We start from the raw sequence: 27,871 nt of genomic DNA, 5'->3' as shown, positions 1-27,871 counted from the left end.
AAACTGATTATTTCAAAGAAAAGTTGGAGTATTAATACTATTTTAACTAAAGTAATTCTTGGCAGAAATTCATCATTATTTCAGTGGCCTGCCTTTAGCATCCTTTCCCATTTAAAAGTCTTATTTGGATGTATTTCTCTGAGTTCTTTTAAGCCCTAAAATGAGTTAAAGCTAGTCATCTCTTCTGTATTTTCACGGCTCAGAAGTTTGGTGTGGTTATCAATCAGAACATTTCCCTGAAAAATACTGGTTCTTTTGCAGGAACATTTGCTGCTGCTCTTGTACTTCACACAGGCTCTAGAAACTTAATATATATGGCAGTGCTTATCTTTTAGCTGTTCCTGTTGTTTTATCTACCTTTCTTTTTTTGGGTCTTACATTGTAAGTTGCCTTCAACATCTGGGGTATGGTAAGCACTCAATAAATATTTGTTGAATTAATTGGGAAATCACTTCTTTGAACCTTTTTTCTTGGTAATGAAGATGACTTGTCCTGAAAATATGTACTTGCTTCCTTACTATCAGTCATAACTATTTTCCTTGTAACTTTAAAGGAAGCATGACAGTAATATATATATTATATACATAATATAAGAATATCAAAGATATATTATCTATCAGTTTTATCTTAATTTCCTGCAAGAATAGTTTTGTTTGCCACATTCTTAAGAGATTAATGTGTTTTATGGCAGTAAGCTCTATTTACATTTCTAGCAACGTGAACTGGAGGAATGGCAGTGGCAGCAAAGACGACAAGGATGTATAAATGCAATTGTTGAAGAAGAAAGACTAAAACTTCTCAAAGAACACGCTACAAAACTACTAGGATATCTCCCTAAAGTAAGTGAGATTTAATTCATAGCCTCTAGGAGTGGGGGAAGACATGGTGTTAGGATTTCAGAGGGCCTGGGTTTCACTCCCTTCTTGCTGTTACAAAGCAGCAATGTTATGTGAGTTAGTAATTGAACATCTCCAAAATGAGAGAGTTGGTCTTGGCACTTTCTATTAAATTTGAGCTGGAATTTCTGTATTTAAATTTTAGAGGTTCTGTTCTCCAGTGTAAGAGGTTTAAAACTAAAGCAAATGTGATATGCTGGACACCAAAGCAGGTGATACACAGGACAGCCTTGTTATCTGTAACGGTAGTGATAGACATAAGCTTGAACGGAGTCTGAGATCTGCTCTGTAACAGGAGGTTACAGTATATAACTAGGTAACCCTTTATTTTAAAAAGAATATTACTTCCAGAGAATACATATGAAAATTTGCTATCTGAAATAACACCTTATGACTATAAAAATAACGGTTTCAGACCACATAAACATGTGAACTCAAGTAACATTTCTACCCTTCAGATACAGAAATTATGCCATTTGATACTTTATTCAATCAAAAAAATCAAGTGTATATTTTGTTTTGTGCAAAAGGAAGGAGAAAGAAATGAGAAATTAAAGTGAAGTCACTCAGTCGTGTCCGACTCTTTGCGACCCCATGAACTGTAGCCTACCAGGCTCCTCCGTCCATGGGATTTTTCAGGCAAGAGTACTGGAGTGGGTTGCCATTTCCTTCTCCACGGGATCTTCCTGACCCAGGGATCAAACCCAGGTCGCCTGCTTTGTAACCTGTCCATAGGACCTGATAGTCTAATTGGTTAGAATGAATACAAAATGATATATTAATGACAAAAGCCATATGGAATTAATAAACTAGACTATAAATTCTGAGCAAGTCTTAGGGTTTAGGTATTTGTGTAGCAAAATAACTGTGGAATGGGAGAACCTGATAACCTGAAACGATTTTATCCTTTAGATTCTAGTGGCTCCAAATGACCTAAATTATTCTTTAGATAAGTAAATATTTAAGTTTAATTTTGTTTTAAAGGGATTAAGGTTAGTTGACTTAACTCTACACCTGGATTCTTTCCTGAAAGATTGAAGTTAGCTGACTAGAGATAGAACTGATGCAAGAGCCAGTCTCTTGCATAATCTGGCGAAGCTCATTTCCTCCCTCATACACTGCAGGGCTGTTTCAAAACAAGGGTAGGAGGGTACAGTGTGGATTAAATTGATTCCCATTCAGTCCATCAGAGCAGTAGTACTTAGCATAGTAAAGCAGAAGAGTCCAGATTCCTATGACACGTTCTAACAGGACATCAGGTCAGTCTAAGAATATTAAGTATATATGTATAGTAAGTCATAACTACAGAAAAAATATTTTACTAATTTCATTATATTAGAAATAACTATAAACTTATCTATAGCTCTTAGTTTTAAGAATATTTATTGAAATATTCTGGGATTCAAAGTAACCCACAAAATATTTTTCTTGTAGGGAGTATTCAAAAATGAGGATGATATTGATATGCTTGGTGAAGAGTTTAGAAAAGCATATCAGAAAAGGAGCGAAATTTGTGAGAAATGATACCGACAAGATTTGGTAAAACCTGGGTTCTTTTGTGTGTTACCACTAGGTGTCAGTGTGACTTCTGTTTTAGAGTTCAGTGAGTAGGACTCCTCCATTGTCTCCGGATTTTCTAAAACATTTCTGTAATTTATCATTTATAAACAGTTATAAGAAAACATTTGTTTTCTTTTAAAAATTAATACTTTTAACTGCAAGTTTGCTTTCAATCACTATTGTTTTTGTACTGATAAAATTGAAGATCTGAATTTTATAAAACACTCCATATATTGAGTTGGCCAAAAAGTTTGGATTTTTCTGTTACATATAGATACCTATATCTATCAAAACAACCCAAGAGACTAAACTCTTCATACCACTTCTATGTTTGTGTTTAGGAACTTCACTTCCTTGATTTGGCCAGGGAAGACTGTTATTATAAGAGGAGAAAAGTACAGAGTGCTTTATTACCTAATGCAGTTATAGCAATAAGAACATACAAACAGTTTCTCTCAGGTAAACATCATTTACAAACTAAAGCTAAGTCTCTAGAGCATAAAATATTTTCTATTCATATGCAGCTGAAAGGGGCTAGAAGGTCATAAGAAAGATAACAGAATCGAAAGTTAAATTTCTGTTGCTTTATTTTATAAAACATTTCTAATAATTAGGTATCACTTTTATATCCCCAAATCTAAATTTACTTTAAGAGTATATCCACCACACACTGGAGGTTTACAAGTAGATCACTTTAATTTCCCCATTCAAGTGCCTTCATAAATTCCTCTTCAGTGAAAGACAGCATCTTGGCAGCTTCAATATGCATCTGTGTTTAGAGAAATCAACATTGTCTAATTTAGTATTAAGAGTAGATCACAGAACAATAGGAAATTTGTGCAAGTGTATGTATAATGCTGAGTTCTGTTATAGAAATGTATAATTCTAATTACAATAAACAGGTTTAAATAATTATATTCAGTGATTAGCCACTAAAAACCTTGCCCACTGGCCAACCTGGGCAGTGTTGTAATACCTAATCTTTGCAAAAGGTGACAGTAGCAAAAACATGAATTCACATCCTCTTAACCACTAGGTAAACTTGTGTGGTGACCACAATAAAAGTGGTTTGAAATCAGTTTCACTTTCAAGATTTCAAGAGGCAAACTGATCCCTTTTTAAGATAATTTTATTTTTTATATCTGGTATTTTCTTTAGTTAGGGAGTATCCATACTGTATGGAAACAGAACTAGTAAACATTCCTAATTTACTTGCATCAATGTATAGACAACATTTTGTGACTAAGCATGGCAATAAAAACTATACCTGAAGGAGAAATACCTAAATGTCTTAGTAGAAAGAGCCAAATCATATCCACAATTTATTTTAACTTTGTTTAGGATAAACTCACCTTCTGCCTTTTTAAAACATCAATTAATTTTAACTGTTTCTTAAATCCTATCATTAATTCTCCTTTTTGTTTTTCTAGCTTCTTGTTTTCTGATTTTAATGCTTCAATTTTTTTGTGTTCTTCATTTGCTATATCCTGCAAAAGGAAAAAATCCCATGTATTCTTTACAGTATTTTAATGGAAAAATTATATCAACAATAAAAACTTAGGTTTAAAAACGTTTTAACAATGCTCACGCTTCTACCATTTTAAAAAACATTTAAAAAATAACAACTTGGTTTTAATTCCAACAATGTAGCTTAGATTTGAAAGCAGAGATGTCATCAGTAGTAAGCAGAAACTGGAGGTGGTTATGATCCTTGAAAGCATACTGGTTGAGATCCACATTTAACTGGCTTCTGAAAGCATTTTTCATTTCATGGTTCACAAGGGATAAACCCAAAGCAAAAAGTAGCAGTCATACTGGGCTGAGGAAGGGACAGCAGTGCTGCCACAATGGTAGAACTTTCCAGGTAGGAAATCCCTCAAATCCTTTGCAGACACCTAAATAATATGACTCCTACGAACCTATGAGAGACAGCTGAGATTTAAAGAGCTGAGCAAAGAATTCAGCCACTGCCTATGACAAGGAAGACCAAGTTTGCAATTGTGGTAAAAATCTACTGGATGAGCTCTGTAGCAACTTGGATAATGGAGAAAAAGGACCAGTGAACTTTACAGACAAGTTAGTAGAAATCATTAAGCATAGGAAGGTCTTGTACTTGGAAAAAATGTTAAAGGACATCTTTCATGCAAAAGGGAAATGATACCAGAAGAAAATCTGAATCTACATACACACTTAAGTATCAGAAAAAGTAACGTGGTAAATATTAGTAGAGTTTTTATTTTAAAACTTGAGAGTAGCTAAGATTTTGCTGCCAAGATGGCAGAGTAGAAAGATCCTGGGCCCACCTCCTTCCACAGGCACACCAAAATTACAGCTATTAATGAGAAAGACCAGAATCTAACAGAAAAGATCTTTTCCAACTAAGGATATAAAAAAGGAACCATAGCAAGATGTAGGAGGAGCATAGGTGCAGTACTGTCAAGACCCAAAGCCTCAGACAGAAACCCACAAATGGGAGGATCATTACAGTTACACAGGTTCTTTGAGCAATGAGTCTAAGCCCCACATTGGGCTCCCTGGCCTGGGGAGTCTTGTACTGGGAAGACAAGCCCCTAAATTTGGCTTTGAAGACCAGTGGGGCTTTCAGGGGACACAGGTGTGGGAAATGGAGACTCAGCTTCTAAAGGGCACACGTAAAACCTCACATGCTGCAGGACCCAGGGAAGAGGCAGTAATTTTTGAAAGGAGCTGGGTCAGACCTACCTGCAGATCACCCAGGAGGCAACTGAAGTTCATCCTTGGAACATAGGCATTGGCAGAAGCCATTTGTGGAGCCTGCTCTATCATGTGGACACTGATGCTGGGAAGCATCACTTCAGAATCATCCTCTAGTTTATTAACACTGGAACACAGCCCCACCCACCAGCCTGTCAGCCCCAGTACTGGGAAGCCTCAGGCCAAGCAACTTGCTCGGTCAGGACAAAGCCCCACCCATCACTAGCAGGCAGGCTACCTTAAGACCCTGAGCCTTCAGCCACCCTGGGACACAGCCCCGCCCAATAGAAGGGCAGAGGCACTAGCTGTGGATCCCCAGGGCCTTGCAGACAGAGACCCTGGAACCCAGCCCCATCCACCAGTGGGCTGATACCAGCCCAGGACCCCTGCAGCCCGCTATGGCAGGATCCAGCCCAGCCACCAATACTCCCCTCCTGCGACCCCTGCGCCCTCACCCTCCATCCCCTCACATACCGCCAGACATTGGCCCTGCCCACCAGCAGGCTAACACCCCCTTGAGACACCTTGGGATCTGTGGCAAGATTCAACACACTTTCATGATTAAAAACAATTAAACAAGGAAGAGAAGGATTCTACTTCAACATGATAAAAGCAATATATGACAAGCCAACAGCTAACAGCAGACTCAATGGTAAAAGATTGAAAGCTTTCCCTTTACGATCACAAAGGACAAGGATGTTCACTTTTACCTACTCTGCAGGTTCCGGTCAGAGCAGCTAGGGAATAAAAATAAAAGGCATCCAAATCAAAAAGTAGAAGGAAGATTATCTCCCTTCACAGATGACATTATTTTGTATGTATTAGAAAACCCTACAAGTTCCACAATCAGGATAAATCAATTTGGCAAAGTTGCAAAATATAAAATCAACACACATAAAATCAGTTGTGTTTCTATATACTACTAATAAACATTTTCAAAGAAATTTTTAAAACTACAAATATCATCAAAAAGAGTGAAGTACTGAAAAACATCTACTTCTGTTTCACTGACTATGCTAAAAGCCTCTGACTGTATGGATCACAGTGAACTGGAAAATTCAAGAGACCCTACCTGTCTCCTTAGAAACCTGTGTGTCAAGAAGCAACAGTTAGAACCAGACATGGAACAACTGACTGGTTCCAAATTAGGAAAGGAGTACATCAAGGCTGTATATTGTCACCCTGCTTATTTAACTTCTACACAGAGTACATCATACAAAATGCCAGGCTGGATGAATCACAAGCTGGAATCAAGACTGCTGGGAGAAATATCAACAACCTCAGATATGGAAATGATACTACTCAAATGGTGGAAAGTGAAGAGGAACTAAAGAGCCTCTTGATGAGGGGGAAAGAGGAGAATTTAAAAAGCTGGTTTGAAACTTAACATTCAAAAAACCAAGATCATAGCATCTGGTTCCATCACTTCATGGCAAATAGAAGGGGAAAAAGTGGAAGCAGTGATAGGTTTTATTTTCTTGGGCTCTAAAATCACTGTGGACAGTGACTTTGTTCAGTGGCCAAGTCGTGTCCAACTGCAGCATGCCAGGCTCCTCTGTCTTGCACTGTCATCTAGAATTTGCTCAGATTCATGTCCATTGAATCGGTGATGCCTTCTAACCATCTCATCCTCTGTTGTCCCCTTCTCCTTTTGCCTTCAGTCTTTCCCAGCATCAGGGTCTTTTCCAGTGAGTCAGGTGTTCGCATCAGGTGGCCAAAGTATTGAAGTTTCAGCATCAGTCCTTCCAATGAACATTCAGGGTTGATTTCCTTTAGGATGGACTGGCTTGATCTCCCTGCAGTCCAAGGGACTCTCAAGAGTCTTCTCCAGCACCACAGTTCAAAAGCATCAATTCTTTGGCACTCAGTGTTCTTCATGGATAGTGACTGCAGCCATGAAATTAAAAGATGCTCCTAGCACCAGCCCCAAGCAAGCTGCACCCTACGTCAGACATGGGGCTGGTGCATGGGGATGACCCAGAGAGATGTTGTGGGGAGGGAGGTGGGAGGGGGGTTCATGTTTGGGAACGCATGTAAGAATTAAAGATTTTAAAATTAAAAAAAAAAAATTAAAAAAAAAAAAAAAAGATGCTCCTTAGAAGGAAAGCTATGACAAATCTAGACAGAGGCATTAAAATGCAGAGGCATCACTCTGTCGACAAAGGTCCATATAGTCAAAAGTATGCTTTCTCCAGTAATGATGTACAGATGTGAGAGCTGAACCATAAAGAAGGCTGAACAATGAAGAATTGATGGTTTTTAATTGTGGTGCTGGAGAAGACTTGAGAGTCCCCTGAACTTCAGAAAGATCAAACCAGTCAATTCTAAAGGAAATCAACCCTGAATGTTCACTGGAATGGCTGTTGCTGAAGCTCTAATACTTTGGCCACCTAATGTGAAAAGCCAACTCACTGGAAAAGACCTCAATGCTGGGAAAGACAGAAGAGAGAGAACAGGGCAGCAGAGGATGCGACGGTTGGATGGCATCAAGCAACTCAATGGACATGAATCTGAGCAAACTCTAAGAGACAGTGAAGGAAACAGGAGTTTGATGTGCTATCATGGGGTGGCAAAGAGTCGGAGGCGACTTAGCAACTGAATAACAACTGAGGAATAAAAGTAACCAAGGAAGTGAAACAGTTTTACACCGAAAACATCAAAGAACTGGGATGACCCTGAGGGATGGGGAGGGAGGTGGGAGGGAGGTGCAGGATGGGGAACACATGTACACCCATGGCTGATTCCTGTGAATGTATGGCAAAAACCACCACAATATTGTAAAGTAATGAGCCTCCAATTAAAATAAATACATTAAAAAAAAACTGATGAAAATAGTTAAAGGCAAAAAAAAAAAAGGAAGGATATTCTGTGGTCAAAGATTGGAAGACTTACTATTATTAAGATATTAATACTACTCCAAGAGATCTACAGATTCAGTATGATCTTTATCAAAACTCCAATGGCATTTTTACAGAGATAGGTCATGCTAATATTTATATGGAATCTCAAGGGAACACAAATAGACAATCAATGAATAACAACAATTGACAGTCTCATACTTCTGGATTTCAAATTTTATTACAAGTCTATGGTAATCAAAGTAGTGTAATATGGATGTATAGAAAGCCCTAAAATAAACCCTTGCATATAAAGTCTAATGATGTTTGACAAGGATGTCAAATCTATTCACTAGGAAAATACGGCCTCTTCAACAAACTGAACTGGAAAACTAGATATCTCCATGCATAAGAATGAAACTGTATCTCTATTTCATATAATACACAAAAATTAACTCAAATTTGGTCAAGACCTAAATGTATACCCTAAAACTGTAAACTATTAGAAGAAAATGTGGGGGAACTGCTCATGCCACTGGATTTGGTTGTGAATTCTTGGATATGAAACCAAAAGAACAGGCAAACAGAAGTTAAAAAAAGAAATCGGATTACCTCAAAGGAAATAATCAACAGAGTAAAAAGGCCCCTACAGAAAATATTTGAAGATCATATATCTGTTAATATTGAAATTACAGAAATAACTCCTCTACAATAACAAAAAGACTATCACTTAATAAATGGGTATCCACAGTCTCATGAAAGGCACATTTCAAGTGCTCAATAGCCACATGTGGATAATGGCTACTGTACTGGACAGTGCAGATATAGAACCTGTCCATCACCACAGAAAGTTCTACTGAACAGCAATGTACTAGAAGCTCTTTCAATTGACCACTATTTAACTATTTTGCCATGTTAACTCTGTAAAACGTATCAACTGATGCCCAAAACATACTGAAATTTAATGGATAACCACATATTTCTTCACTCTCCAATTTAACTGTTTGCTTATAAAACATCAATTGTGTTTGTTCCCAAACCTGTGTATTCCAGTCTATACTGTAATTATATAACTTTTTTTAATATATAAAATGTGGATGGGAAAAGTAAAATAATAATAATAATAATAAATGGGTAAAGGACTTGAATAGATAATTCTCCAGAAAAGATTTACAAATGGCTAATGAGCACATGAAAATGTGGTCAACATCACTAATATTTAGGGAGATACAAATCAAAACCACAATGAGATATCATTTAATAAACATTAGGCTAGGATGATCACTATAGAAAAAAAAAAACAACACAGAAAATTGGCAAGGACATTGAAGGAACTCTTGTGCACTGCTGGTAAGGATGTAAAATAGTGCAGCCACTATGGAAAAATAGTACAGTGGTTCCTCAAGAAATTAAAAGAAATATATGATCCAGCAATTCCACATTTAGGTGAATATCCAAAATAACTGAAAGCAGAATCTTTAAGCGATATCTGTACACCCAAGTTTATATCAGCATTATTCACAATAGCCAAAAGGTGGAAGCAACCCAAGTTGCTTTATTTAATAAATGTATAAGTGAAACTTGTTACATATATCCAATGGAATATTACTCAAAAGGAATAAATTCTGATAACATGCTACAACGTGGATGAACCTTGAGGACATTATGTTAAGCAATATAAGCCAGTAACAAAAAGGCAAATAGTGTATAATTTCACTTACATTAGGTACCTAGTGTAGTCAAATTAATAGAAAGTAGAACTGTGGTTGCCAGGGGTCACAGAGAAGGGGATGGGGAATTATTTTTTAATGGACTTAGGTTTTCAGTTTTTGCAAGATGAACTAGGAGTTTTGGAGTATGATATGTAACACTACTGAATTCTACACTAAAAAATTAGGGTAAATTTTATGTGTACTATAATACAAAGGTGTTTTTTTTTTTTAATTTAGAAAGTTCATTAACTCTTCAAAGCAAAAAAGTAACTATGTAGAATTTGTATGTAAGTAAAATGTATGACAACAACAACAAAAAGGGGAGGAGAGAAGTATACTGCTGAAAGGTTGTTTATTCATAAAATGCTATGTTACTTGAAGGAAGATAGCACTAAGTTAAAGGTGTATCTGATAAGTGGAGATATACACAAAAAGGTGGAGATACTAAGCCAGTAAGATAAAATGAAATCATTAAAAATATTCAAAAAGAAAAACAAGAGGAAGAAAGAACAATAACGTATATGAATGAAAAATTTAAAAATTAATAGAGTTAAACAACAACCATTATTTATAATCATATTAAATGTAATGGTCCAAGCCTCCTAATTAAAGTGTCAGATTGTCAGACTGAGTTAAAACAATAGGAAAACTCAACTGTATGCTGCCTATAAAAACATATAAAGGAGTTACAAATAAAGGGAGAGAAAAGCCAATACTGATGTCAGCAGTAACTAAAAGAAATTACATGATTTATGGATTTATTATAAAGATGTAATAATCAAGACAATGCATTATTAACCTGAAGACAGACATACAGGTGAGTGGAACAGAACAGTGATCCCAGTAATAATACATCCACACATCTGGGCAACTGATTTTCAACAAAGATGCCATGGCAATTCAATAGTGAAAGGATAATCTCAACAAAATATTCCTGCACATGTTCCAATAATGAACCTTGACCCTTATATCATGCACAAAACCTCAACAAAACACAAAAGATGAAGCTATGCAACTTCTGTAAGAAAACCTAAGAGCAAATCTTAGTGACCCCTTAGGTTTAGCAAAGAATTCTTAAATAGAACACAAAACTGTAATTATAAAATTCAAAACATTGTTGCTCTTCAAAAAAAAAAAACTTACAAAAATAAAAGCCAAGGGATAAGATATTTGCAAAGCAGGTGTCTGCCAAAGTTTTGTAATTAGGATATATAGAGAACTCGGACAAGTCAACTCAGTTCTTAATAATGAACCAAAGAGACTAAGGAAATATGAATGAAGTGTGGTCTTTAGTTAATGAGTCATTATTGATTCATTAATGGTAAAAATGTTCTATACTAATGTATATATTCATAAGAAACTGTATTCTAGAGTTTTTCTGTACTACACAATTTTATATAAATTAAAACTTTTAATAATTAAAGTTCTTTTAACAATTTTTTTGAAGAATAAAAGACTTATAAAGAGACACTTCAAAGATAATATCAAGACTTTCCTGAACAACCAATGGATGAATGTAGACATCAAAGAGGAAAAAAATGATCTTCAAACAAATGAAAATGGAGACACAACATACCAAAACTTATGGGGTGTAGCAAGAGCAGTTCTAAGAGGAAGTTCATAGCAACAAATGCCTACATTAAGAAAGATCTCTGAATTTTTACTCCTTCCTGCATGTTTAATGTTTTTGACATGATATGAGATTTAGACCAATGAGATTTTTCCTTTTGTAATTTCCATATTTCTAGTTGTTCTTTTTCACTTAAAGAAGCCCCCTTAACATTTCTTAGAAAGCTAATTTAGTAGTGCTGAATTCTTTCAGCTTTTCCTTCTCTGAAAAACAACTTCTCTCTCCAAATCTGAATGAGAGTCTTGCTGTATAGGGTATTATTGGCTGCAGGTTTTTTCCTTTCATCACACATGTTGTGATGTTGTGTGATGTTTCATCACACACACATTGTGCCATTCCCTTCTGGTCAGCAGTTTCTGACAGTCTTAGAGGAGTTCCCTTATACATAACCAGTTGCTTTTCACTTACTGTCCTTAATATTCTCTCACTATCTTTGATTTTTGCCATTTTGACTTTAAGTACCTTGGTGTGGAACTCTGTGTTGATCTTTTTTGGGATTCTATTCTTCTTGGACTTAGATGTCTGTTTCCTTTCCCTGTTAGTATGTCTTTAGCTCTAATTGCTTCTAATTTCTCTGCCCCTATCTGTCACTCTTCACCTTCTGGGACCTGTATAATGTGAATATTAGTATGAATATTAGTATTAATGTTTTCCAAGAGGTTTCCTGAACTCTTCATTTCTTTTAAATTCTGTTTTTCTTTTTCTGTTCAACTCGGGTGATTTACACTACCCTGTGTTCCAGTTTAATGATCCATTCCTCTGTACTTAACCAATCTAATATTGATTCCTTCTAGTGTATTTTTTATTTGTTACTATATTTTTCAGGTTCGTTTGGTTCTTCTGTTTCCTAACTCTTTGTTAAAATTCTCCCTGTATTTACTCACTCTTCTTCCAAGTATGTTGGGTATTTTTATGGTCATTACTACAAACACTTATTTGGGTAGATTGCTCATCTCCAGGGTTTTTAGAATGTGTTCAAACTTGAGACATCATCAACTTTAAATATTCACCAGTATATGCTGCTGTATATAAACCTCATGATAACAACAAACCAAAAATCTATAATAGATACATACAAGATAAAGGAATCCAAATATAACATTAAGATGGTCATCAAATCATAAGTGGAGAGGAAAACAATAAACAAGGACGGTCCCCAAACAATTTAATAAAATGGCAGTAAGCACATACCTATCAATACTTACTTTAAATGTAAACGTACTAAATGTTCCAATGGAAAGACAGAGTGGCTGAATAGATTCAAAAATAAAATCTGTAAATATATGCTGCCTATAAGAGATTCACTCCAGATCTAACTACACACAGACTGAAAGTGAAGGGATAAAAAAGTCTAAGACAAAGAAGGACATTACATAATGATAAAGGGATCAATTCAACAAAAATAAATAACACTTGAATATATTTATATGCACACAAACTGGAGCATTTAAATAAATACAGAAAATATTAGCAAGTATAAAGAAAGATATTGACAGTAAAGACAGTAATGGTCAGGGGCTTTGACACTCCACTTATGTCAATGGACAGATCATCCATACAGGAAACATAAAAGGAAACACAGGCCTTAACACATCAGATGAGCCTAATAGATACATATATAACATCCTATCCAAAAGCAGCAAAATATACATTGTTTTCAAATGCACATGGAACACTCCAGAACAGATCACATGCTAGGCCACAAAATAAGTCTTAGTAAATTTTAAAAGACTGATATCATACCAAGCCTCTTCTCTGAGCACAATGCTATGAAACTATAAATCAACTATTAAAAAAAAAAAAAACCAACATGGAAACTAAACAGTATGGTACTGAACAACCAAATGAGTCATTGAAGAAATCAAAAAGGAAATAAACAAAAGAAACTCATGGAGACAGAAGCAAAAACACAAAGATCCAGAATCTATGGAATGCAGGAAAAGCAGTTCCCAGAGGGGAGTTTATAGAAATACAAGCCTACATCAGGAAACAAAAATCCCCAAATCCCTAACCTAATATCCAAATTAATTACAAAGAAACACCTGGAGTTAGTAGGAGGAAAGATCAGAGCAGAAATGAATGAAATAGAGATGAAAGAAAAAAGGAGAGAGAAAGCAAGCAAGAAAGAAATTAAGAGCTGGTTCTTAAAAAGATGAACAAAACTGATAAACTTTAAACCAGATTCATTAAGAACAAATGAAAGTGGGTCCAAATAAAACCAGGAAAGAAGTTATAGTTGATATTACAGAACTACACAGGATCATAAGACATTACTCTGAATAATTATACACCAATAAAATGGACAACCAAGAAGAAATGGAGGAATTTCTAGAAAAGTACAATCTCCTAAGACTGAATGAGGAAGAAATACAAAATGTGAACAGAACTCAATTACTACTAATTAAATCAGTAATAAAAGAAATACACAAATCAAAGTCTAAGACCAGATTGCTTCACAGATGAATTACATACACTGAACATTTAAAGGATAATGTTTATCCTTCTCAAATTATTCCAAAAAACTGAAGAGAAAGAATGCTTCCAAAGTCATTCTTTGAGGCCTACATCATGCTGAAAGCAAATCAGATAAAGAAAGATACCACAAAATATGAAAACTATAAGCCAATAATACTGGTGAACACAGATGCAAAAATTCTCAACAAAATATTAGAAAATTAAATTGAACAATACCCTGGTGGCTCAGAGGTTAAAGCGTCTGCCTCCAATGCAGAGAGACCTGGGTTCGATCCCTGTGTCGGGAAGATCCCCTGGAGAAGGAAATGGCAACCCACTCCAGTATTCTTGCCTGGAGAATCCCATGGACGGAGGAGCCTGGTAGGCTACAGTCCACGGGGTCGCAAAGAGTTGGACACAACTGAGCGACTTCACCTTCACCTTCAATACACTAAAAGGATTATACATTATGATCAAGTGGAATTCACCCCAGGGAAGCAAGAATAGTTCAGTAACTGCATATCAATCAGTTGTATATTAACTCATTACTGACCAGGGGATTTCTGCAGAAACACCTGTGGCTGTTGATTTGTTACGTAAGTAAATACAGAAACATCTCTGATAAATAACATTTGGGTAACAAAAGACATGTTAATATGTGTCTCTGGTGAGTAATATCTTAATAGAATGAAAGAAAAAAATCACATAATCATTTCAATAGACAGAGACTAAGCATTTGACAAAATTCAACATCCATTCATGATAAAATCGCTTAATAAATTAGAGTTAGAAGGAATATACTTAAATGAAAAAAGGTCATATATGAGAAGTCCACAGCTAAAATCATATGCAATGATGAAATGTTGAAATCTTTTCCGCTAAGGTAAGGAACAAGTCAAGTGCCCACTCCCACCTCTCCTACTTTACATAGTACTAGAATTCCTAGTCAGAGAAACCAGCAAGAACAATCTAAAGTATCAGAACTAGAAAGGAAGAAATAAAATTTCTATTTGCAGTTGATATGATTTGGTATTTAATACAGAAAAAATCATATATATGCCACCAAAAAACTGTTAGATCTCATCAACAAATTCAATAAAGTTGTAGGGTGCAAAATTACCATTAAAAATTCAGTAGAGTTTCTACAGAACACTCCCTAATATGATACACAAAAATAAACTCAAAATGGATTAAAGACCTGAATATAAGGTCAGACACTATAAAACTCTTAGCAGAAAACATAGGCAGGTGAGAATTCTACCAGTGAACCACCAAGGTCATAACCGTTAGTGGAAAAGACAGGCAAAACATTCTTTGACATAAACTGCAGCAAATCTTTTTTGACGCACCTCATGGAGAAGGCAATACCACCCCACTCCAGTACTCTTGACTGGAAAATCCCATGGACAGAGGAGCCTGGGAGGCTGCAGTCCATGGGGTAACTGAGGATCGGACACAACTGAGCAACTTCACTTTCACTTTTCACTTTCATGCACTGGAGAAGGAAATGGCAACCCACTCCAGTGTTCTTGCCCGGAGAATCCCAGGGACGGGGGAGCCTGGTGGTCTACCGTCTATGGGGTCACACAGAGTCAGCCACGACTGAAGTGACTTAGCAGCAGCAGCAGCATGGAGTAATGAAAATAAAAACAGAAATAAACAAATGGGACCTAATTAAATATAAAAGCTTTTGCAGAGCAACAGAAACCATAAAAAAAGATGAAAAGATAACCCTAAGAATGGGAGGAAACATTTGCAAATGAAGTAACCGACAAAGAATTAACCTCTAAAACATATAAACAGCTCACAGCTCAATTACACACACACACACACACACAAAATGGGCGGAAGACCTAAAGAAACGTTTCTCCAAAAAGGACACACAAATGGCCAAAAAACACATGAAAAGATGCTCAATATCACTGATTATTAGAGAAATGCAAACCAAACCTACAATGAGGTATCACCTCATACCAGTCATGATGGCCATCATCAGAAAATCTACAAATTCTGGGTAGAGTGTGGAGAAAAACCCCCTTACACTGTTGGTGGCAATGGAAATTGGTACAGCCACTATGAAAAACAATATGGAGGTTCCTTTAAAAAGCTAAATATAGAACTACCATATGACCCAGCAATCCTACTGCATACACTCAGAGAAAACCATCATTCCAAAAAACACATGCAACCCAATGTTCATTGCAGTGGTCTTCATAATAGTCAGGACATGGAAGAAACCTAAATGTCCATGAACAGATGAATGGATAAAGAAAATGTTACATATATGTATAACAGAATACTACTCAGCCATAAAAGGAATAAAATTGGGTGATTTGCAGGGATGTGTCTAGACCTAGAGACTGTCATACAGATTGAAGTAAGTCAGAAAAAGAACAGCAAATATTGTATATTAACATACATATGTAGAATATAGAAAAATGGTAGATGATCTTAATTGCAAAAAAGAAATAGAAACACAGATGCAGAGAACAAATGTATGGGCACCAAGGGGGAAACGTACACAAAGGTGGGATGAACTGGCAGAGAGTATCCCTATGTATAAAATAGATAACTAATGAGAACCTATAAAGCTCAGGGAAGCCTACTCAATGCTCTGTGGTGACCTAAATGGGAAGGAAATCCCAGAAGAGGGAATGTATTCACACATATAGCTGATTCACTCTGCTACACATTAGAAACTAACACAATACTGTAAAATAACTAAACTCCAATAAAAATTAATATAAAAAATCATATAAATTATCATTATCTTAAATAGTTTCTATACCTTAGCAGGAAATAATCTTAAAAAGAAAATCCCATTGATCATTATATCAAGAAGAATGTAATACTTAGAAATGATTTAATCAAGGATGTGAAGATCTACACTGAAACCTTTAAAACACTGGTGAAAGGGATCAAAGAACGCACAAATAAATGGATTGGAAGAATTCATAGATTGGAAGAATTAATATTTTTTAAATGTCAATGCTACCAAAGCCACCTATAGGTTCAATCCAATTCCTATGAAGATTCTGAAGACATTTTAAACAGAATTAGGGAAAAAATCCTGAATTTATATGGAATCACAAAAAGCCCCAAATAGCCAAAGCAATACTGAGAAAGAACAAAGCAAGAGGCATCATACTTTATGATTTTAAGCTACATTATAAAGCTACTGTAATCAAAATAGAATGGTACCAGCATAAAATTGGAAACATTGATCAAAGGAACAAAATCAAGAGGCCAGAAACAAACCCCAGCATATAGTCAACTAAAGTTAGAGTTTTGCCAAGAGAACTCACTGGTCATAGCAAACACCCTCTTCCAACAAAACAAGAGAAGACTCTACACATGGACATCACCAGATGGTCAACACCAAAATCTGATTGATTATATTCTTTGAAGCCAAAAATGGAGAAGCTCTATACAGTCAGCAAAACATGACCAGGAGCTGACTGTGGCTCAGATCATGAACTCCTTATTGCCAAATTCAGACTTAAACTGAAGAAAATATGGAAAACCACTAGACCATTCAGGTATGACCTAAATCAAATCCCTAACGATTATACAGTAGAAGTGAGAAATAGATTTAAGGGACTAGATCTGATAGAGTGCCTGATGAACTTTAGACAGAGGTTCGTGACACTGTACAGGAGACAGGGATCAAGACCATCCCCAAGAAAAAGAAATGCAAAAAAGCAAAATGGCACTCTGAGGAGGCCTTACAAATAGCTGTGAAAAGAGAAGTAAAAAGCAAAGGAGAAAAGGAAAGATATACCCATTTGAATGCAGTTCCAAAGAATAGCAAGGAGAGATAAGAAAGCCTTCCTCAGCGACCAGTGCCAAGAAACAGAGGAAAACAACAGAATGGGAAAGACTAGAGATCTCGTCAAGAAAATTACAGATACCAAGGGAACACTTCATGCAAAGATGGGCTCAATAAATGGTATGGATTTAACAGAAGCAGAAGATATTAAGAAAAGGTGGCAAGAATACACAGAGTAACTGTACAAAAAAGATCTTCATGTCCTAGATATTCAAGCTAGTTTCAGAAAAGGCAGAAGAACCAGACATCAAATTGCCAACATCCGCTGGATCATGGAAAAAGCAAGAGAGTTCCAGAAAAACATCTATTTCTGCTTTATTGACTATGCCAAAGCCTTTGACTGTGTGGATCACAATAAACTGTGGAGAACTCTGAATTCAGAGACAGGAATACCAGACCACCTGACCTACCTCTGAAGAAATCCGTATGCAGGTCAGGAAGCAATAGTTAGAACTGGACATGGAACAACAGACTGGTTCCAAATAGGAAAAGGAGTACATCAAGGCTGTATATTGCCACCCTGCTTATTTAACTTCTATGCAGAGTACATCATGAGAATTGCCTGGCTGAAAGAAGCACAAGCTGGAATCAGGATTGCCGGGAGAAATATCAATAACCTGAGATATGCAGATGACACCACACTTAGGGCAGAAAGAGGAGAACTAAAGAGCCTCTTGATGAAAGTGAAAGAGGAGAGTGAAAAAGTTGGCTTAAAACTCAACATTCAGAAAACTAAGACCATATCATCTGGTCCCATCACTTCATGGGAAATAGATGGGAAACAGTGGAAACAATGGCAGACTTTATTTTGGAGGGCTCCAAAATCACTGCAGATGGTGACTGCAGCCATGAAATTAAAAGACACATACTCCTTAGAAGGAAAGTTATGACCAACCTAGACAGCATATTAAAGAGCAGAGTCATTACTTTGCCAACAAAGGTCCATCTAGTCAAGGCTATGGTTTGTCCAGTAGTCGTGTGTGGATGTGGGAGTTGGACTGTAAAGAAAGCTGAATGCCAAAGAATTGATGCTTTTGAACTGTGGTGTTGGAGAAGACTCTTGAGAATTCCTTGCACTGCAAGGAGATCCAACCAGTCCATCCTAAATGAAATCAGTCCTGAATATTCACTGGAAGGAGTGATGTTGATGCTGAAAGTACAATACTGTGGCCACCTGATGTGAAGAACTGACTCGTTTGAAAAGACCCTGATGCTGGGAACAACTGAAGGTGGGAGAAGGGGACGACAGAGGATGAGGTGGTTGGATGGCATCACTGACTCAATGGACCTGAGTTTGAGTAAACTCTGGGAGTTGGTGATGGACAGGTAGGCCTGGTGTGTGTCCATGGGGTCACAAAGAGTCCGACACGACTGAGTGAGTGAACTGAACTGAATGTTAGACAACGGAACCAAGAATACTCAATGGGGAAGGATAGTCTCTTCAGTAAATGGTGTTGGGAAAATTTGATACTCACATGTAAGAATGAAACTAGTCCTATATTACACCACTCACAATAATGAAGTCAAAATGGAATAGAAACTTACATGTAAGACTAGAAACCATAAAACTCCTTAAAGCACACACACACAGGAAAAAGCTGGATATGTGTCTTGGCAATGATTCTTTTGAATATGATACGTTAATCAGAAACTACAAAATTTAAAAAAACCCACAAAATGGACTATGTCAAAGTAAAAAGCTTCTGCACGGAACAAGAAATGATCAACAAAATGAAAAAGCAACCCACAGAATGAGGAAAATACTGTAAACTATATATCTAAAGGATTTAATAGTATCCAAGACATAGAGATTTCATATAATTCAATAACAAAAAATCAAATCATCCAATTAAAAAAATGAGCAAAGGACATGAATATACAATTTTCCAAAGATTTGCAGATGGCCAATAGGTGTATGAAAAGGTGCTCAGCATCTCTAATCCTTCAGGAAATGCAAAATAAAATTGTAATGAGGTATCACCTCACAACTGTTTGAATACCTGTCATCAAAAAACAGGTGAGGTTGTGGGGAAAAGGGAACCCTTGTACACTGTTGACAGGATTGTACATTATATTCCAACCACTATGGGAAACAGTTTAGAGGTTCTTTAAAATATTAAAAATAGAACTACCATATACCCAGCAATTCCACTGCTGAAAGTATACCCAAAGGAAATGAAAATTCTATGTCAAAGAAATATTTACATCCAATATCTGCATTATTTACAACAGCCAAGACATAGAAACAACCTAAGTGTCCAGTGACAGATGAATGGATAAAGCTGTGAGATACATACACACACACACACACACACACTCACAATATTATTAAGTTATAAAAAGAGAAGGAAAACTTGCCATTTGCAGCATCATGGATGAGCCTTGAGCACATTTCGCTAAGTGAAATAAGTCAGAAAAAGTCAAATACTATATGATCTTACTTGTAAGTAGAGTCTAAAACAACAACAACAAAATTAACAGAAAAAGATTCAGCTTGTAGTAACCAAAGGTGAGGGTAGTGGGAGGTAGAGATTTGGTCAAACTATATAAATTTCCTGCTATAAGAAAAAGCACTAGGTATGTAATATACAACTTGATGCCTATAATTAACACTGCTGTCTAGTTGTGTGTTTTTTTTTTTTTTTCTTTTTTCCTGGCTGTGCCATGACTGCAGCACACAGGATCTTTTTCCCTGACCAGGTATCCAAACCCATGCCTCTTGTAGTGAAAGCAGAAAGTCTTAATCACTAGACTGCTAGGGGAGTCCTTGTGTGGTATATTTAAAAGCTGTTAACAGAGTAGACCTAAGAGTTCTCCACAAAGGAAAAAAATTTTTTTCTTTTTTGTAGATATGTATGAGATGATGGGTATTAACTTACTGTGGTAATCATTTCACAAAATATGTAAGTCAAACCATCATGCTGTATACCTTAAATTTATAGAATGCTGTATGTCAATTATATCTCAATAAAACTGGGAAAAAAGATATCAAGGTGGCAAATAAGCACATGAATATGCTAAACACCACTAGTCATTAGGGAAATGCAAATTTAAACTATAATATGAAATACCAGGAGGCACCTATATTTAGACATTTTTACAGCTAAAATGTAAAAATCCAACCATATTAAGTGGTATTGAAGATCTGGAACAGCTGTAACTTTCATACAGTGCTGTTGAGAATGTAAATTGGTACAATCATTGTAGAAAACAGCTTGGCAGTTGAACACACACACAAAATACACCCAGATAACTGACTCCTAGGTATCTACTCAAAGGAAATGAAAAACTACGTCCACAAAAAAGACTTACACATGAATGTTCATGGAGGCTTGTAATAGCTGAAAAGTGGAAACTTTTGGGTAAATCTCAAAAGGAGTCACATTTTTAAAAAAAATATGAAATTCTGGAAAATGTAAATAAGTTACCTGGAGATAAAGGTTGGGAAAAGGGCATAATTTTAAACAGGCACAAGGAAACTTTTGGGAGTGATAGATAATGTCTGTTGTGGTGATTTTTCATAGGAATACACATAGTTACAAATCAAGTTTTATACCTTAAATATGTGTGGGATTATTATTATGTCACAAGGTGAAAAATAGAAATAAAATACATATAATTAAAGATATGCAAAGAAAAATTGTGACACACAGCTGAAGTTCATTTTGAGGAAAATTATAGTTTTAAATGCTGTATTAGAAAAGAAAGTTGAAAAATCAGTGATCTAAGTCTTCAATTTAAGAAACTGAAAAGATAGCAGATTAAAAAAGCAAGTAGACAAAATTGTATAAGGAGAATTCAGTGAAAATAAAAACAGACAATAGAAAAAATAAAACCAAAAGTTGAAAAGATTAAGCAGTAACTGGATGGCAAGACTTACCAACGGAAAAAGCCTGAAACACGGATGAATCTCAACATTATGTCTAGTAAAAGAAACCAGTCACAAAAGAGTACATTCGATGCAGTTTCATTTATATCAAAATCAAGACCAAGAGTATCAGAATATCCTTCACTTACAGAGGATGAAATACTTGGAAAGAGAATACAAGGGAACTTTCTGGGGGTGAGGGAAATAATCTATGTACTGCCTTACATGGTGGTTTCACAGCTTTATAAGAGCCCAAACTCACTGAATTATAGATGTACTACCTTTCATTGTCTTGTATATAACTAATTCAATTTTTAAAACTAACCCAATTCTTTTATGTCCCTCCAGCTCTAACCCTCTAGCTAAGCTTCTTGAAAGAATTACACACATCCTGTGTCTCCATCTCCTCACTTGCAATCATTTTTCATCCACCTGGAATTTAGCTTCTTCCCTATCACTACTAAAACATTTCTGGCCAAGGTCACTTCTGTGCTTTTAAATCCAATACAATTTTCCCAGTTCCCCCAAGAAACTTGACTTCTCAGGAGTATTCAGGTTTGCTGACCACTTCTGAGATGATGGAATTCTTCAAGGATCAGCTCTTGGCCCTGGCTTCGCTCATTCTCTCCCTCTGTCCTTTCTCCCTGGTGAACACTAATGGCTTCTTCTACTGTCTCTGTGCAGGCTTCTCTTGACATCTCCCCTTGGATTTCTCAGAATATCTCCAAGATTAACATGTTCCAAAACAAGTCAGCCTTCTTCATCAGACTTACTACACTGTTTCTTATTTCAGTGGATGGCACTCTAATTCTGAAAACCTGAAGTCAAAATATCCTTCCTTAAGCTTCCCTCTTTCACAAGCCTAATATCTGGTCCATCTCCACATCATAGTGATACTCTCTCCAAGGTGTATTTTTTGATACTTGGTTTCTCTCCGTTTCTCAGTTTAGTCCAAGCTATATCCTTATCTCTCACTGACACTGTTACTCTGACGCAGCCTACTGCATCCATTCTGGCCTCTTCCAAATTGATTCTTCACAAAGAAACACCAACACAGAAATGCAGCTGGCCTTCTGTATCCCCAGGTTCCACATCAGTGGATTCAATCAAGTGAGAATGGAAAACAGTCTGGGTAAAAATTTTCCAGAAAGTTCCAAAAAGCAAAACTCAAATTTCCCATGTGTCAGAAACTGCCTACATAGCATATACACTGTCTTGAGTATCATATGTAATCTAGAGATGACTTAATGTATACAGAAGAATGTGTGTAGGCTGTATGCAAATACTGCACCATTTTATGCAAGAGATTTGAGCACCTGTGGACACTGAGAGATGACTGTACTTTCCAAGTGCATGCCTGGTCATGGCATCATCTCCTGTCATCTTTTTCAAAATAACTGTGCAGTAGCTTTACCACTGATCTTTGGGTAAAATCCATAATACTTAACATGGCCTAAAGGATCTGGATGGTTTGGCCTCTAGCTGTGTTTGAAGCCTCACTTTGCAACACTCCCTTCACGTCCACCCCTACCTTTCATTACCTTGCCTTCTTTATTGTCACAGAGCCATTCCTTCTGCCTCAGTCTCTCCCCTGGTATATAACTCCTATATGATTTTGTCAGATCTTAACTTAGGATTACATTTTTTAAAATGCACTCACTGGTCTGGTTACCTGCTTAAAGCACCATGAACCCTCCTTCATGGTATTCATCACAACTGCACCTTAATTTTGCTTCATCTATTGTTGAACTAACATCCAACTTCTCCACTATAAAGGTGCATGACTACAAGGACCACATTCACCTTTTATCTCCTTTGTATCTCCAGCCTCTAGTAAACCAGACCTGACAAGTACATGGCAGGACTTCATAATATTTTTAAATGAGTTAACGAAGAATTAGAAATTATCTGTTCCTAAATGAAGTAACATGTAATTGGTGACAGATTTTCAGTGAGCTTAAAGCAACCATCAGATGCACAGTTAAACCATCACACAGTTGTCTTTCATCATTCCTCCCTTCAGTTTGTTTCAGAGGCAATTATTATGTTGCTATTATTATAATAATTATAATTATGTTCCAGGCACTGAGGCATAGCAATGAGTAAGACTGGCTCCCTGCACTCATGTAGCATCTGGTTTAAGTTGACTGACTTTTCATTTCAAAAGTTACTCTTACTCTAAACCAGTTTAACTTCTTTCCTAAGCTCTGTGCAGAATTACTTTACCATTATTTTTTAAATAAGTCTTTAATTTTCTGATGACTGAGGCAATATTGTTCTATTTTACGGAAATCTTACTATTCCTTAAACACATAAACATGAATAATTTTACTTGTCTACCTAACTATGTCTCATCAGAATGAGAAGCAAAGTACAAAGATTTATTAAGGTAGAAAAAAAATATAACTGGTCATAAAAGAAAAACTGATATATACAGATTAGACCCCAAGGAAAATCTTACTGATTGTCTTGAAAACTCCCTCAAAGTTAGAAACAAGGCAAAATGACTTAAAAATCAAAAAGATGCATACACATATTTTTTCATAAATTTGAAATAAGTTACATGTAAGAATGATGATCTCAAAATGTCTACTTGATATTAAAGAGTGAGTAATATATATTACAAAATGTCTTCCCACTCACTATGTTTTAATCTATCACCTAATGCAGATCTAGGGTCATAACTCTGTCTTAAATACATCTGAGTTGTTTCACAGTGTTGATGGCTTTGAACTGAGTTGTTCACATACCAAAGTCTCATTACTTGAATTTGCAAAATGGCTGGCTAGAGTCATATGTTGTCATGGAAACAAGTTTTTCTTTCCATTTCTCTAATGTATGTGCTAAAACAGAGTTCAAATCTGGAACCAGAATTAGCAAATACTGAAATTTACATTTACATGATTATTTCATTTTATTTTTTCAAAACCACTTTAGAATGCATCAAAATTAAAAATAATGCTCTAATAGCATGACAATTATTGGCAAGTTTGTAAAGCTGACTTCCTAACTTGTTCATTAAATACCTTCTATTAATAAATCCCAGTCATCATACCATTGAAAGCTCTTAAATGTGAACACAGTCTGATCATACAGCATAAACTATGGGTCTCCTGCACTGCAGGCAGATTCTTTACTGACTGAACTATAAGGGAAGAACCTAAGTGTGGTGGCTCAGTGGTAAAGAATCCGCCTACCAATGCAGGAGACGTGGGTTCAATCCCTGGGTCGGGAAGATCCCCTGGAGAAGGAAATGGCAACCCGCTCCAGTATTCTTGTCTGGGAATTCCCATGGACAGAGGAGCCTATCAGGCTACAGGTCCATGGGGTCACACAGAATTGAACATGACTGAATGACTGAGCACACATGCACTTATTAAGCACTGCTAGTTTAATGCAAAATAGTATCATCTGTGTATGTAATGAGAACAGCTCCTAAATTCATCAGCCAGGGCACTGTTAAGTAACTTAAGTATTGTCCTAAGGGAGAGACTCCAATGGAGCATCAATTTCAGGCTGACACAAAACCAGAAACTAATAGCCAGTATTTATAGAGTATACAAAAGGCTTTCACACACATTGATATCTGAGCCTTGATTTATTCTACATATATTCCAGGAACTGAATGTTAACTTCTATGCCAATCACTGGCTAGATGCTAGAGACACAATGTTGATCCTTAAAATAACTCTGTTTAATGATGGTTAGCAAAATGTCATCTCAGAATCAGTACCATCAGTATCACTTGGGAAGTTGTTAAACTAGGACATTCAGACTTTCAAAGATGGCAGAGGAGTAGGAAGACATGGAGTTCATCTCTGCCAACAGATGCATCTAGAATACATCTACAAATGGAAAAACTGTCACAGAGCACCTGCTGAACACTAGCAGAGAACCTTGGACACCTAAAAGGACGAGAAAGATCCCTGCATAACCAGGCAGAATGAAAGAAGGAAGAAGGAAAAGGAGAGGAAGCAGAACAGAACCTGTGCATCTGATGGAAAGTTGAAGGTGAGGAGAGGGTCACACATCTGGGGAAGCCCCTTCACCAGTGAGGAAATCAGCTGGGACAGAAGAGGAACTCCAGGGGTTCAGAAGAGAGACCAGAAACCTGTCTGTGGCAGGCAGGACCAAGAGAGTCCTATGCAAAGGGTCCCTAATAGCTGGGACATGGAAGCAATCTAGATGTCCATCAGCAGATGAAGGGATAAGGAAGTTGTGGTACATATACACAATGGAATATTACTCAGCTATAAAAAAGAATTCATTTGAGTCAGTTCTAATGAGGTGGATGAAACTGGAGCCTATTATACAGAGTGAAGTAAGTCAAAAAGAGAAAAACCAAGACAGTATATTAACACATATATATGGAATTTAGAAAGGTAGTATTGACAACCCTGTGTGCAAGATAGCCAAAGAGACAGAGATGTAAAGAACAGACTTTTGGACTATGGGGGAGAAGGCGAGGGTGGGATGATTTGAGACAGTAACACTGAAACATGCATATTACCATATGTAAAATAGATGACCAGTGGAAGTTTAATGCATGGAGCAGGGCACTTAAAGCTGATGCTCTGGGACAACTCAGAGGGATGGGGTAGGGAGGGAGAAGGGAGGGGGGTTCGGGATGGGGGACACATGTACACCTGCGACCAATTCATGTCAATGTACAGCAAAAAATACCACCACAATATTGTAAAGTAATTAGCCTCCAATTAAAATAAATAAATCAGCAAAAAAAAAGGGTCCCTGCCACAGCCCTGTAGGCCCCAGCCTAGGATGGGTGTTCACAGGTGTGCCTGGGGGATAGGTGCTGGAATGTGAGGTTTGGAGAGCAAATCCCAGGTGGGCATGGCTCCAAGCTTCGAGGAAACAGCCCGAGGGGGTGGGAATGAGGAGCTCCAAAACTAGAAATGCTCGTGGAAGAAGTCTGGATGGCTGCACTGTTAGGTAATGCACAAAGGGTGGGGTTGCCATTGCAGCTTCTCCCCTGGTCACCAGCTGCTACAGCCACAGGCTCTGCCAGACACAGCTTGTGTGCCACTGACATCACCTCTTCCACCCCTTCCCTCAACCTGGGTGATCCACTCACCCCAATCTCTGCCTAATGGGTTTTCACTTTCCAGTCGCTATCCCAGCACCCTCCTGCCTGGGTGGCCCACTCACCCTGATCACTACTTCGGTTCCTTCTGGCCTGATGGGCTTGTGTGCCCAGGCTACCTCTAGAGCAGACTTTGATGGGTGAAACACACACAGAGGTGGGGCTGAAACCACAGTGGAGCCCAAAGGGCCATGTGACTAAGAAGTAGAGCTGAAATCTCTCCTCGCCTCTGCATGAACCTCAGAGTTACACCTCCACTGACAGCTTCCTAAGTTTAGTACCTGCAAACATCTGAAAGGACAGCAAGTGCTCCTGCAGCTGGGATGGGCTGGCTTTAGCTGCTGTAGACTTTGTGGGCACATACTGCAGGGGCTGGGCCAGGCCAGAGTCTGAGCTGCCTCCACAGCCCCCACAGCAGGTTCAGATACATAATCACTACAGTCCTGGGACCTGACCTCAGTGGATCTGCATCAGTGGCCTGGTGAAAACAAGACCTCAGAGTCACCAGGGCCAATTGTGAGCATACTGATAGTTAAGGTGGGACTGAGAGCAGTGCCAATGACAGGCTATTTTGTGTGTTCACACAACGGATGAAAGGGGACACAACAGAGCACATTCACAGGTGAACAGCTCCAGAGGAGGAATACTCAGTGGCTTCTCTCCCAGTGGAAGTTCTCCAATTATACCGAGCTAGCACTACAGATCAGAAACACAGCTAAGAAACAGGTCTGGGGGTCTCTACTCCCAACAACCAGGGAGGAAACCCCACCCCTGACAGGGCAATGACAACTACAGAGCAAAGAGGAGGCCTTGCTAAATGTCCAGAGCATGCTCTGGTCACCACACCACCAGTCAAATCCCCTATCAAAGGGATAATGGCACAAGTCTCTGGACCAATCTCACCCACCAGAGGGCAGACAGCAGAAGCAAGAGGAACTACGATCCTGCAGCCTATGGAAAGGGGACCAAAAACACAGTTAAGTTGGACAAAATGAGAAAAGAAATATGTTGCAGATGAAGAAGCAAGACAGAAACCTTTACAAGAACAATTAAATAAAGAGGAAACAGGCAATCTACCTGAAAAAGAATTCAGAGTAATGATGGCAAACATGATCCAAGATTCAAAAAAAAGAATGGAGACATGGATCAAGAAGATATAAGAAATGTTTAACAAATCTAGAAGAACTAAACAAAGACAAACAGTACAATCACTGGAAAAAAAATATATCAGTAGGAATCAACAGCAGAATA

The 27,871-nt window shown here is 37.3% G+C and overlaps 2 protein-coding genes across 3 annotated transcripts in view; one reads left to right on the top strand and one right to left on the bottom strand.

The window, feature by feature from the left end:
- Nucleotides 1–4,031, top strand: part of MNS1 (meiosis specific nuclear structural 1) — a 91,339-nt gene extending 87,308 nt beyond the window's left edge. The window contains exons 9-10 of the mRNA XM_005685728.3: nucleotides 714–839; nucleotides 2,331–4,031. Coding sequence (XP_005685785.1) covers nucleotides 714–839; nucleotides 2,331–2,420 — 216 coding nt within the window. The 3' untranslated portion in view covers nucleotides 2,421–4,031. The remainder of the gene's footprint in view (nucleotides 1–713; nucleotides 840–2,330) is intronic.
- Nucleotides 3,115–27,871, bottom strand: part of TEX9 (testis expressed 9) — an 89,260-nt gene continuing 64,503 nt past the window's right edge. For both annotated transcript variants that reach the window (XM_005685729.3, XM_013967115.2), the window contains 2 exons: nucleotides 3,809–3,943; nucleotides 3,115–3,225 (listed from right to left, as the gene is read on the bottom strand). In XM_005685729.3, the coding sequence (XP_005685786.1) occupies nucleotides 3,151–3,225; nucleotides 3,809–3,943 (210 nt within the window). In that variant the 3' untranslated portion in view covers nucleotides 3,115–3,150. The remainder of the gene's footprint in view (nucleotides 3,226–3,808; nucleotides 3,944–27,871) is intronic.

The sequence above is a fragment of the Capra hircus genome, chromosome 10, assembly GCF_001704415.2.
Source record: "Capra hircus breed San Clemente chromosome 10, ASM170441v1, whole genome shotgun sequence".
Lineage (NCBI taxonomy): Eukaryota > Metazoa > Chordata > Mammalia > Artiodactyla > Bovidae > Capra > Capra hircus.
This window is presented reverse-complemented; position numbering and strand designations above follow the sequence as displayed.